This window comes from Sceloporus occidentalis, unplaced genomic scaffold (assembly GCF_023333645.1).
Source record: "Sceloporus occidentalis isolate IW3139 unplaced genomic scaffold, rSceOcc1.0.p SCAF_2, whole genome shotgun sequence".
NCBI lineage: Eukaryota > Metazoa > Chordata > Lepidosauria > Squamata > Phrynosomatidae > Sceloporus > Sceloporus occidentalis.
In genome coordinates, this window is record NW_028316982.1 from 64,361,753 (window position 1) to 64,374,161 (window position 12,409).

At 38.9% G+C, this 12,409-nt stretch overlaps 1 protein-coding gene across 4 annotated transcripts in view; it reads left to right on the plus strand.

Moving 5' to 3' along the window:
* Window positions 1-819: 819 nt before the first annotated feature.
* The window catches only part of CFAP58 (cilia and flagella associated protein 58), a 119,419-nt gene continuing 107,829 nt past the window's right edge, over window positions 820-12,409 (plus strand). For 2 of the 4 annotated variants that reach the window (XM_089509843.1, XM_089509847.1), the window contains exons 1-2: window positions 3,623-3,789; window positions 6,756-7,037. In XM_089509843.1, coding sequence (XP_089365969.1) covers window positions 3,754-3,789; window positions 6,756-7,037 — 318 coding nt within the window. In that variant the 5' untranslated portion in view covers window positions 3,623-3,753. Of the gene's footprint in view, window positions 1,042-3,622; window positions 3,790-6,755; window positions 7,038-9,991; window positions 10,253-12,409 lie in introns of those variants that run through there. The other 2 variants (XM_089509844.1, XM_089509846.1) reach the window with 2 other exon arrangements.

Below are 12,409 nucleotides of genomic sequence, written 5' to 3' on the forward strand. Positions count from 1 at the left end.
CGCCTGGATCCAAAACACACTGCAGAAATAATCCAGTTTGAGACTGCTTTATTTTTAATTTTTTTTATTAAATACAAATATAAACACAAAACAGAAATAGTTACATAAACACAATATTCTACATTACATATTTACAAACATATATAACAAAGGCAAAATACAACATCAAACATTATATAAAAAAAGCAACAAAAAAGAAAGAAAATATGCTATTATGTCACTATATACTTGAATAGGAAAACTACTTCCTGAATAAGACCCTAACAGGCATGGCTTTGACATTTTTGATATTTCCATATTTTTGTTTCCTAAAGAAAGGCTGAATGAAGCCTTAGGGAACTCAAATAGCCCTACAAATGTGAGACAGCAATAGCCTTAAGCTAAACTATAGTCTGCCCCACTGTTAATCTTTCTAGTCTTGAACACTTAACAAAGCAAATGGAATAATAGACAATTGAAGGATCCAGAGAGATATGCCTTCAATGCTAAACAATAAGTAATGTGTCTGTTTCATCTGGCAGCCATTATTATTTATTGTTTACTTTAGATAACAAGCTATAATACAGGGAGAACGACAGAAAAGTGGGGCGGGAACACACACAGCAGAAATAATCCAGTTTGAGACCGCTTTAGCTGCCTTGGCTCAATGCTAGGGAATCCTGGGAACTGTAGTTTTGTGAGACATTTACCCTTCTATGTCAGAATTGTAAACTACAATTCCCAGGATTCCCTAACAGCATTGAGCCAAGACAGTTAAAGCGGTCTCAAAGTGGATTATGTCTGCAGTGTGTTTTGGACCTCTTGAGTGAGAGCCACCCTCAGAGTCACTGCCTCCCCTCGGGTCCTTTCCCCTGGGTCCCATTTCTACTCGAGGCCTGGTCCTAGGCCTGGCTCTAGTGGAGCAGCGGTTGCTAGGAGACGGAGGCGGCGGCCTGGTACACAGACAGCAGCGCAAAGCGAGCCAGGAGCAGAGGCCCAGCCCTCAGCCTCCTTCCCTTCCCATCTCTGGGGGGCTGCGCTGCTTTCCCCGAAATGGCTGAGGTGAGCCCCTTCCTCCACTCCTTTGTCCCTTAGCAGCCTCTGGCAGCCAAGGTCCCAGTGTCTTTTGCCTCTATATCTCCTATTATACAGCCATTTCCCAGGCTCTGGTCCTCTTAACTCTTTTTGGACTTCATTTCCCAGAAGCCTCAGCCAGGTTGCTTAATACAGTGGGATTCTGGGAGCTGAAGTCCAAAGGAATAATCAATACTTGGAAAGCCACCTGACTAAGGTCCAAAACACACTGCAGGTATATATAACCCACTTTGAGTTTGGCTCAAGGCTTGGGGATACTGGGAACTGTGGTTTGTTGTGGCAACTACAAAGTACTGTACAATTCTCTCTGACAGAGAACAGGCTAAATGTCTCACAAAACTACAGTCCCCAGGATTTCCCAAGCCTTGAACCAGGGCAGTTAAAGCAGTCTCCATGTGGATTATTTCTGCAGTGTGTTTTGGACCTTACATACCCAATTGGGTTCCCCCCCTACTTTCTTTTCTTTTCTTTTCTTTTCTTTTCTTTTCTTTCTCCTGTTTGTTTCATAACATCTTGCCAGATGAAGAAGCCCATAATATCTAGAATAAGATAAACCAAGAAAGCAGATGATAATCTATTTTATTGTTTGTATGTACAGCGTGTGCAAATCTACAGCGCTATATAAATAAACATAATCATAATAATAATGGTATTAAAGATATAAATAAGATTATCATATAGAGACATCTTTTTATGTAATTTTTACAGAAAGTATGATTTAGTTCATATCGGTTATACAGAATTGGAATGAAGTAAGGAAGTATTTGAATCAATGTGATATATTGTATGACATTATATATATATATACACACACACACTTAGATAATATTTTATTTTTTATCACTCATAAAGCAATATCGTAGTGTTATATTTTGATGAAGAAACTAATAAAATTATTTGGAAAAAAAAGAAAGAAACCTTGCAGCAAGTATATTGTGCATTTTGGTTGGACAATAAAGGTATCATTGATGGATTTTTGTTTGCATTTGTTAAATAGTCAACACATGTTTTCTGGAAGGCCAGAGTTTGGGAACCACTGTCATAATAATGGGCTTTCTTCTAATGTGCAGCTGGATACCCCTTTATATATACAGGAAAATAAAACCTGCCATAGCAAATAGGTTTCTGTGCAGTTGCCAATCTGGAACAAGTTTATTTCTTCAAATGAATAAATGAGAGAGAAAAAAAACCTATTATAGTTTCCAATCATGGAATTCTTTATGGATAAATTCCTATAAATAAGCTCCTGGGGGGGAAGAAAGTTAAGAATTTAAGGCCCGTTACAGACAGGCTAAAAAGTACGTGCGGAGCGCGTACTAGGGTTAAGAGGGGGTGGTGCTTCCGCACCGCCCTAACCCTAGCGCGCGCTCCGCGCACACAAAATGGTGGCGGCCGTTCCACACGGCCGCCACCATCGATACGTAACGACCGTGCCGCCTCCAAACGAGGCGGCGCGGTTGTGACATATTGGGGGCACGGCAGGGCGCCTAGGGCGCCCTTTCCGCGACCCCGGAAGGAGCTCCGTTTCGGAGCTCCTTCCTGGTTTGGTCCTCTGGGCGCAGCCTTTAGACGGCTGCGCCCAGCGGACCAAAGGAGAAAGGGGCCAAACGGCCCCTTTTTCCTTCTCCCCGCCGCCACGGGGTGTCCTTGGGGCTTGAAGCCCCAAGGACACCCCTTTCCAGGCTGCGGGGAAGGGGCCCTTTGCCGCTTCCCTGCAGCCCGGAAAGCGGCGGATTGGGGCTTCAGCGGCTGCCGCTCTGGCCGCTGAGGCCCCGATCCGGCGGGGAAAGGTGCGCCTACAGGCCGCCCCTAAGGGGCGGTCTGTAACGGGCCTAAGTCTGCATGCTAAACATATCTTGTTAGGAAGTAAAAACTCCACTTAGTCTTGCATAAATATCTAAAGAGTTATGCTATCGAAAAGTTGTTGTCCAGCCCCTCTTGTTCTATGGACTTTATCATATAGGGAAATTCACATAATGTCGCGATTAAAATGCTGTTGTCCCAGGAATAAATAGGCAAAAAAACAGCAACAAATAATTCACAACGAAATCCCGGGAATAATTTGTTGCTGCATATTGCCTGTTTATTGTCTGTTTATTCCTGGGATAATGCCTCTTTAATCATGATGTGAGTGAAAATGTTAATCGTGATTGCATGATTTTCATGTGATACATCACTTTTTAAACCCTCAATTTTCCCTGTGGGATAAAGTCCTATCTCTTAATGTCTTCATTCATCCTAATTTTCCTTTTCCTCTTCCTCCCTTTCCCACATTTTGCAGTTAGAGAAAATGTAAGAAGTGGTCACCTTTGCTTCTATTGCAGGCTTGAAAACCATGATTGCCCTTGCTTGAAAAGAGTCTACAGCATGGCTACATTGTGCACAGCTGCACAAAAGAACATGGGTACCAGATCACAGAGGAAAAAGCATCCTCCCATCCAGCCCCAGTGCCATCACAAAAACATTTGAACTGTGGAACCTGAGCTAATCCAACTTAATGTACTCACTTTCTCCCTCTGCCGCCTTTAAAGTCTCTATTTCCCATTCCCTGGTTTTAGTCCTTACATCTCCAACTGATAGTCTCACTTTCCTTCTGCTCTGTCACATAGCCCATGTTGTTGTGTTCCCCCCCAGCATCTATTAAAAACACAACTGGTCCAGTATTTTTTGCTGCCTGAAATGACAGCAAGTGGTGCCCACTTAACCCAAATCAAGGTGTGTACACTACATGTTATTATTTAGCACTTGAATCGGGATATTCCGCAAGTGCCTGCCTTGCATTAAAAGTACAGTCATAATGCATTACATAATCAATGTCACTGCCCCTTTCTGACATCCTGAATCAGTTACCTAAAACAAGCATTGTACTGTGCTGAATGGCAGGTCCAGCTCTTCCTGTTAATGCAGTTGGCCCCCTGAATCCACAGATTTTTTTATACATGGATTCAAGCATCCGCGGCTTGAAAATATTTTTTAAAAGGATAAATTTCAAGTATCAAACCTTGATTTTCCCATTTTATATAAGGAGCACCATTTTGCTATGCCACTGTATTTAATGGGACTAGAGCATCTACGAATTTTGTTATTCATGGGGGTTCCTGGAACCAAACCCCAGCGGATAACAAGGGTCCACTGTATTTTATTTTCCTCCAGTAAAAGTAGAGATCCTTCTCTCTCCTCAGCAATTAAATTCTCTACTCCTATTTTCAGAAATGTTGCATGTGGGTCTCTACTTTTCCTGGAGGAAAATCTCTAGGGGAACTCATATTCTTGTATTTTCTAATATATCTGCCCTTTTCACTTTGTTGCAAACAGTTTTCCTATCATTTCATAAAACATTCTCTTAGTTTTGTTCTTTAATTGAAATGTTCTCAGCCTGTGTTTCTTGATACTCTGGGTAAACCTGGGCACAATAAACTAAGCTTTATGGTCTGAATAACTCAGACTGGGAGAATAAAACAGAGGCAGCCTTGCTACTCTGTTTAGTCCACAAAACATTTTTACATCAGTTTGATTTTACTCACATTTTTTCTGTCAGTTAATAATTTATCATGAACTGAAAACACTATTACGAATAGAAGCATTATGAACAGCAACACCTTTATAGTCAGATGTGAGTTATAGTGTGTGGGTCATAAACTCAGAGATGATCATACAAGTGGTCATCCAATAGTAATATACATTTTGTCTACTCAGAAAGATATTAGTTAAATGAGAAAATAATGTTTGTTAATAACTTAGTTGAAGATAGGGTAATGATTAGTGATCAGTGTGACTTATTTGGAAGAATTTAGTCCTTTAATTCAGGCCAATTTATCTTTGAAAAAAGTAAACAATGCTTTAAAATGAATGTAATTTAACATAGATTACTTCCACATAATAGCTTAAGAATTTTTTTAAAAATGATGGAAAAGAAGGATGACACATGGAAAAGATATCCACTCTAAGGCTAGTTTTTAGCACAGTGTCCTTCTCTAGATATTTTAGAATTTCCTAGCCATGTATCTTCCAAAAGATCATATACTTAATCCAAACTGGTTCATAAAGCAATTAGGCTATGTAATTGGATAATAATAGCCTATATAAGTATGCATGTGGTAGAGATGCCAGGTCACTGGTTTGTACATTATGACAATTAAGAATGACAGAATGTTTTGCAGACATTCAGTTAAGCTCCTAATTTATACTTGCCAATATAAATCAGTAAAATCATTTGCTCACTTATATAATTAGTGGAATATATTACATAATATAAATCTGGAGATATATTCCATAATATAAATTCCATAATATATTCCATAATATAAATCTGAAGATGTTCATGAGATATATCTATATGTATCTGGTCACATGGACTCATTGGTTTCTGATCCCTATGTACACTGTGTAGTCACATGTTTGATTTCAAGCTTTTGTCTACACTGTGAGCCCTGGAAACTTAAAAAGAGCCCAGGTTTCGTAGGCTTCTGTGAAGATACCACAGGACTTCCAGAAGAAGTCCAAGAGAGATATATTCTGTATCCTTCCCTAAACAGATGCTACATGGTAGAATCAAGATGTTTAAGGCACATGCAGACCAGCTTTATCCATGGACTTTCAAAAGTATGGCCCATTTGTTTAGAGTTTCCTATCATGGAATTCTTTATGGATAAATTCCTATAAATAAGCTCCTGGAGGAAAAAAAGTTAAGAATTTAAGGGTCTCTCCAGACCGCCCCGATGGGATGGGCTGGAGGCACCCAGTTTCCCTCTGGAGGGACGCTGCAGTAGCGGGTTCTTTTTGGCCCATGGAGACGATGTCATCAGTGCGTCATTGGCGCACTGATGCATCCACGACTCAAGCGCGGAGCCCAGAGGTGCAGACTTGGGTCTCCCAGCCAAGTAGGGTGCCTTAAGGGTACTTAGGCCAACCTTGAAGGGAGCAGGGAATAGTTTCAGCAATTTTCTTTGTGCTGTGAAAAAGTCTTAAAAAACCACCCTGTTTCCGAAGGCTATTCTCAGTTCGGGACTTGTTCTGCACAAAATCCACTTGTTGCTTTACGCAGGAAACTTCATTTTCTGCATCGGGAACAGCATTTTTTTTTACATGGAAATTAATATTTAAATGCAAAAATATTAATTCTTGAGAAGAAAATGCTATTCTTTTCATCAGGGTTTCTGAACACTCAAAAAACAAGTTTTTCAAACATTTAAAGAATATTTTTGATCATTTCCATTCCTACAAAATTAGGGGTGTTGGTAGTTCTGAAGTATAAAGAATGATAGTAATACTTTTATCTTGAGCCCAGGATAATTGCTGTTGTGATGAAGAAGAATTTCCTTTAAAACAGCACCTTCAAGGAATACATGTTGTGATCAACAGAGCAAGTTGGTTGTGACATAAGCATTAGGACTGGTGATACAAACACTGGGATCATTTTTAATAATCGGGTTTTTGTCTTAATCATCTGTTTTCATGCCTGAAATGATATTCCAAAGACTCTGTTTGCATAAAGGGCTGTGCATTTCAAACAGATTGAATGTAAGCATCATAAGGTAGGAGCAAAATTTACAGAATCACAGAAATTTTAATCTAAGATGGTTATCTTGGAGCTATTGTGCCAGTATCTTTGTGTAAGGCATTTTCTTTGTCAGGATACCTTTGGTGACTGTCTGATAGATTCTCCCTTTCCTTTTATCCAGGAAAGGTATGACAAGCCTGCAATAGAAGAAAATGTCTTTGAAGCCTTGGAAAAAGACTTCCAAGAAGTCATCAGTGAGCTTACAGGAGATCAAAGCTTGGAAAAATTCCGTGTGGAATATGAGAAACTTCATGCAGTACTGAAAAAGTCCTATGAGAATGAAAAGCGTCTCATGGCAAAATGCAGGGAATTGAATGCAGAAATTGTGGTGAACTCTGCTAAAGTGGCTACTGCTCTGAAACTTTCTCAGGATGATCAGACAACAATAGCATCATTGAAAAGGGTAAATTGAAAAATCATGTATCTTGATAAGAAAATATATAAAACTGAGGATATAATTAACATAGGGAATGAATTTATAAGATGTCTATGTTTCGATAATAATTGCATGACCTAATAGACTGATGTAGTAGTGAGAAGTGACATCACTTGACTGTTGACCTCAGTTTTGTTACTGTTTCACTTGGTCACTTTGGGCAGAGAATCAGATTATGTAGAGAAACCCATGCTATCTATACTAAATATTTAGTAATGCATATTTACAACCTGTACAAGTACATTGTATCAAAGTGAGTTGGGAACATTTAAGCCATAGTTGTAATTTGCAGTGGTTTTGCAGTCACTTATAAAGCACCAGGAAGAAGTCATATAATCCAATGAGTGGCCATTGTATTGTAAAATAGTGGGTTTAATCTTTGAAGTATACTCCGATCCCTAAGTTGTGTAAATAAAATCATAATGCTCTACTCTCTGAGCTTGTTGTGATTTGAATGACTTGAATGTCCTCTGGGAAAGGGTTTTCATGGTGTAGTGTCAATATTCCTGTTGTCTCATAGTTCCAAATTGATTTAGGAAGAAGGGAAACATTTTGTTTTTATGATAATTTCTAGGATATGGTTTTAGGATGGAATCAAATAGAGTCAGCCCTCCATATCCATTGATTCTGCATACACAGATTCCATCATCCACTGCTTTAAAAAAATAGTGTGTGTGTGTGTGTGTGTGTGTGTGTGTATAAAATAATCTGAAAAGCAAACCTTGATTTTTCCATTTTTAAAATAAGGGACACAATTTTATTATGCTGTTTTATATAATGAGACTTCATCATCCATTAATTTTGATACCCATGGGGAAACCTGTAACCAAACTCCAGTGGAAACCAGGGGCCTACTGTATGCCCTTTTCTGTTTGTCTCCTGAAGTGAATGTTGAGTTAGTTTCCTAGTCCTCGTATGCAACAACAGGCAGAACAGAACTGCACATAATGATCTTGGCATGTTTATAAATGCAATCCATTATTGCTTCTGGTTTAAGGATCACAAGACAGAGTAAATTAAAAAGTACTGGTAGGTTCAGAATTCAAAATATTAATACTGCCTTCAAGGCTTATAGAGATGTACTATCCTAAAAACTTTCAAACTGTTCGTAAATAGGGTGATGCTACTTACCCATCACTTTGAAGTTTTTGACATTGCCCTCAGCGCTTATATTCTGAGTACCTAACACTGCTGCTTAAAAATCTTTTGCTCCAAGTCACAGTAGCTTCTTTGTTGTCATCTCTTATCTATTGATGGAAGCTCTTCTAATACATGCATGTGCCTTTATTAAGAAGGACAGTAAGTGATAGTAAAGAACTTTAGTTGCTGAAAGCAATTGGTTGGGGCTTAAGAGTTATGGACAAATTGTATTATGCATTAGTTTCAAGTTCCTCAACTATAACCACACTTCTTTCTTCTGATTTCAGAGAACAGATGAACGGAATTGAATATGCTAGTTGTTCAGGAAATTACATTGTTCCAGTCATAGCATATACAGATTTGAGAAATAGAAAATTATATTTCTGGTATCAAATATCTTTGCTGATGTTAGAAAGTGAGATTTTATCAGTACAAAATGCGCAGATGTTAGAAGGAAAGAACTTCTCCATATCAAATGTGTAGTTTAGGAAAATGCATCTGAATCTCCTGCAAATGAGAATTCTCATTCTGATGCATAATTTGTAATTTGTGTTAAGACCATTTCCATCATGACCTCTGTATATCAGTCCTGCAGGAATAGCTTCTTTGGCTCCAGTACAAGCTTGAAGAACCCTGCATCTTCAGTAATGTTACAATAATGGTCCTTTTACTGACATTTTATTGCTTGAAACCTAATATTTTGCTGCTTGAGGCTGATGGTGACACAATTTGGTGCCATTCATGCCATATGCATCAGATATTTGATAATGACTATGGAAAGCTGTTTCGGCAGAGATCTGCTAGTTCTTCAGAGATATGAGGCTGGTATAACTAATCAACACCCAGTGGACTGAATAGAGATGGAGGAAGGAATAAAAGAAAATTGAAGTTTCAGCCTCAGTAAAGCTGCCCAAACCTTTTTACTTGTTGCCCTGGTTAGCATGAGGTGGTGGTGGTGGTGGTGGTGGTGGTGGTGTTTGAAAGTAGTGCCTAATCCACTTTTTTTGTTCCTTCTCGGACTGTTCAGATAGTGATAATTGTTTAATTTGGACTGTGAGATGCCCTTGAAACTACTAGTTGAGCTCTGAATGTTTAATATAATCACCATAATTACATGGCAAGAAACATTGTGAACAATGATGGTGTTTGAGTCTCATTGTCTAAATGAAACAAACAAAACAGCTAATAATAACATAGTGAACATTAAGGGGACCCACCAGACACCCCCTGCTAAAGGCAGCAAGCATGGGTGATGATCAGCAGAAACCAGGCATAAGTTATTGGAAAGACTGAACAAAATAAAAATTAGTTGATAACTGAATATGTATTAAACCAGTTAGCTTGAATGTGTCAGAACTCCAAACCTCACCTATGAAGTCTTTGCCCTTTATGCCATTCAACCATGGCTCAGGGGCATAATGAAGGGCCCTTCTAATAGGCTATGGTGCCACCTGTACATCTAGTCTACTTTTAGTTGGGCCCTGTTCATTTGCCGGGTGATTAGGATTGCGTAAGGTACTTTTTGTGCCAGGGGTTCATGTTATATACTGGGTATTTGCCTGTAGAGTTTTTATATCTCAACTACATTGCTTTATTCATTTTATTTCCTTTTTAAAAGTTATGATGTTGTGAAATTCCTTAACTTTTGTGGTTGTGGGCTGTTTTAATGGGCCTATAAGTAGGTGAATAATAACATAAAGACTGAACTCACAAAATACCTAACAGAATTGCTGTTGAAATATTATATCTTAATCTATAACTCTTTTCTGGAAATGCTCTAAATGAGGTTAGTTCACAGAACCAAATAAGAATTTTCAGAATGTGGGTCAAATGAACGGAAGCAGAATTGGGTATGTGCTAAAACAATTACTGTATGCAGTTCTTTATTACAGTCTTGTATCAGACTATCAACTTTGGACAAATTTACAACATGGTTATTTGCAGCAAAGATGCCAATAGTAGATGCTGGCGAAACGTCAGGAAGAAACTCTTCTCGAACATGGCCACATAGCCTGAAAAAAACACAAAAAACTATGCCAATAGTAAGTTAAAATACTGCATAGGAAATGTGGCTTGAGTAGTCACTACTCTGTATGTTCAACTACACAGAGCCATTCAACCAACGTTCACAGTATGCCAGTCTTATAGTTTGAAATGGCTACTAAGTTCGTAAAAATACAGATTAATTAGATATTTAATTAAGGGCTTATCACAAAATTAAAAGTTCAGACATTTTGTAATTTTAACAGGTTTTACCCTCTCTCTTTTGTATCTTCAATTAATCACATGTGGATTGTTTCAAAGTACAACTTATGATACATGTTGAGTATCCCTTAACCAGAATTCTGAAACCTGAAGTACTCCAAAGTCCAAATATTTTTGAGCTACAACACAAGTAGCGTAGTAAATACATGTACTGTATTTGGGAGACTGACGCAGCTGGATAGAGATGCAAGGATCTGTGAAATGGTGGGAATCCTCAGTCCCTCTCCAACCTCAGTATGTCTTATTATGTATATGTAAATACAGGTATTCCAAAATCTGAAAAAATAAAAAAAATATGGAACTCTTTCGGTCCCAAGCATTTTGGAAAAAGGATACTCAAGTTAGACTAATCATTCTTTGTCCTATTCTGTTTTAAAAAAGAGCAGCCTTATGTTTTTAAAAATGTAAAAATGAAATGGAACAAACAACAGGATGCTTTAATAATGTGCACAGTCATGCTCCAGCCAAAGTCAGTGATAAAAACAAAACCCCATTTGGGTATTAATATGTTGTCCTTCATCTGAATGTACAGATTCCATTAACTGTGTCAATGAGAGAGGGAGCACTATGGAGTTGAGCTCAGCAATCATTGTGTACAAAATATTCCAGTGGTGCCATTAGAGTGCCTCTGGGAATAAATATCCAAGCAGTATTGTAAGTTTAAGGCTAACTGATTTGACCTCTTGATTAGGCCGATGAAAAGACTCACAGTAATCTTTGTAAAACTATTGTGACAGCACTACATTGGGTTGCCAGGTTTAAAAAGAAAAGGGATTCTGTGGGACTGTTTTATGGAACACATTGGTGCAGCTTGTTTTAGAGCTGCAGTGTTTAAGGATATCCCTTAACTCCAATTTCTATAAAATATCCTATTAACCTTCATCTGTTTTTCTGACCAATGCTGATCCTTGATACAACTGATAATGTTACTTGAAAATAAAATTCAGATTTTGGACAAGTATCGAGAAACTGCCCTGGGCATTAAGAGCTACAAATGTTCACAGGTTGGAGAACAAAAGGCCACAGTTTACAACTGTATAGTGTTGAGGTGAAGGAACTGGATAACCTGCCTGTCATCTGATAGACCCAGCCAGCCCAGCCTGCTGGCTGAGGGGCTTCTTCAGGGTGACAGCAGTGGAACGCATACAGGTGCATGGTTGCTATGTAGTTTTGCTGTCATCTGACCCCTGTCTTATTGAACCTCCAAAGTCCCTCAAATGCGACCCCTTAACGAAAGAATGAAAGGTTTGCACAGCCTGCTCTCTCCCATTATGTCTTGCCCCATGTCACTAGAGAAGGTATGAGGCCCTCTTTCCACTAATCTAAAGCTGCTATGCCTATAACCAGGGTTCCTGATAGATCCTGTATAGAAAAGTACACCCCATCAGGACAGTACAAGTCCTCCAAGTAGAACATAATGTCTGCTTTCTGAATCCTCTGTCAGTCAGTCACTTTGGTGACTATGTGTCTCGCCACATCAGTTTTCTCCAGGCAGGCAATCCCTCTCCAATGTTGATGCTCCAGCAGGTCTGACCAGACTTGCAGGATGCATCTGTCCAAACTGTCCAATTCTACCAGCACCAAATCCAGATTTTTCCATGTAGCCAAGTTGTTCTCCCCCAACTGTATGATCAAAGTGTCTAGTGGGCCATCCAACTCAGCAAAAAAAATCAAAGAAAGGGGAGTGTCTCACATTATTCCTCTGTGTCCTAGTCATGTAATTTGGATATGATCTTTAAGATGAGATCTGGTCTCTCTCTATAGGAGGGAATGTACCTTCTGGCCCAGCATATAGTACTGTGCTGGTAGGTCAAGATGTTCTTCCAACAGAGAGCTGTAACTATAATAAACACATGTTAGAGGGCAATCACTAAACCTGGGCAGATATATGACATAAATGCTGAAGACCTCTATTTGCTAATTGCCTTGATCTG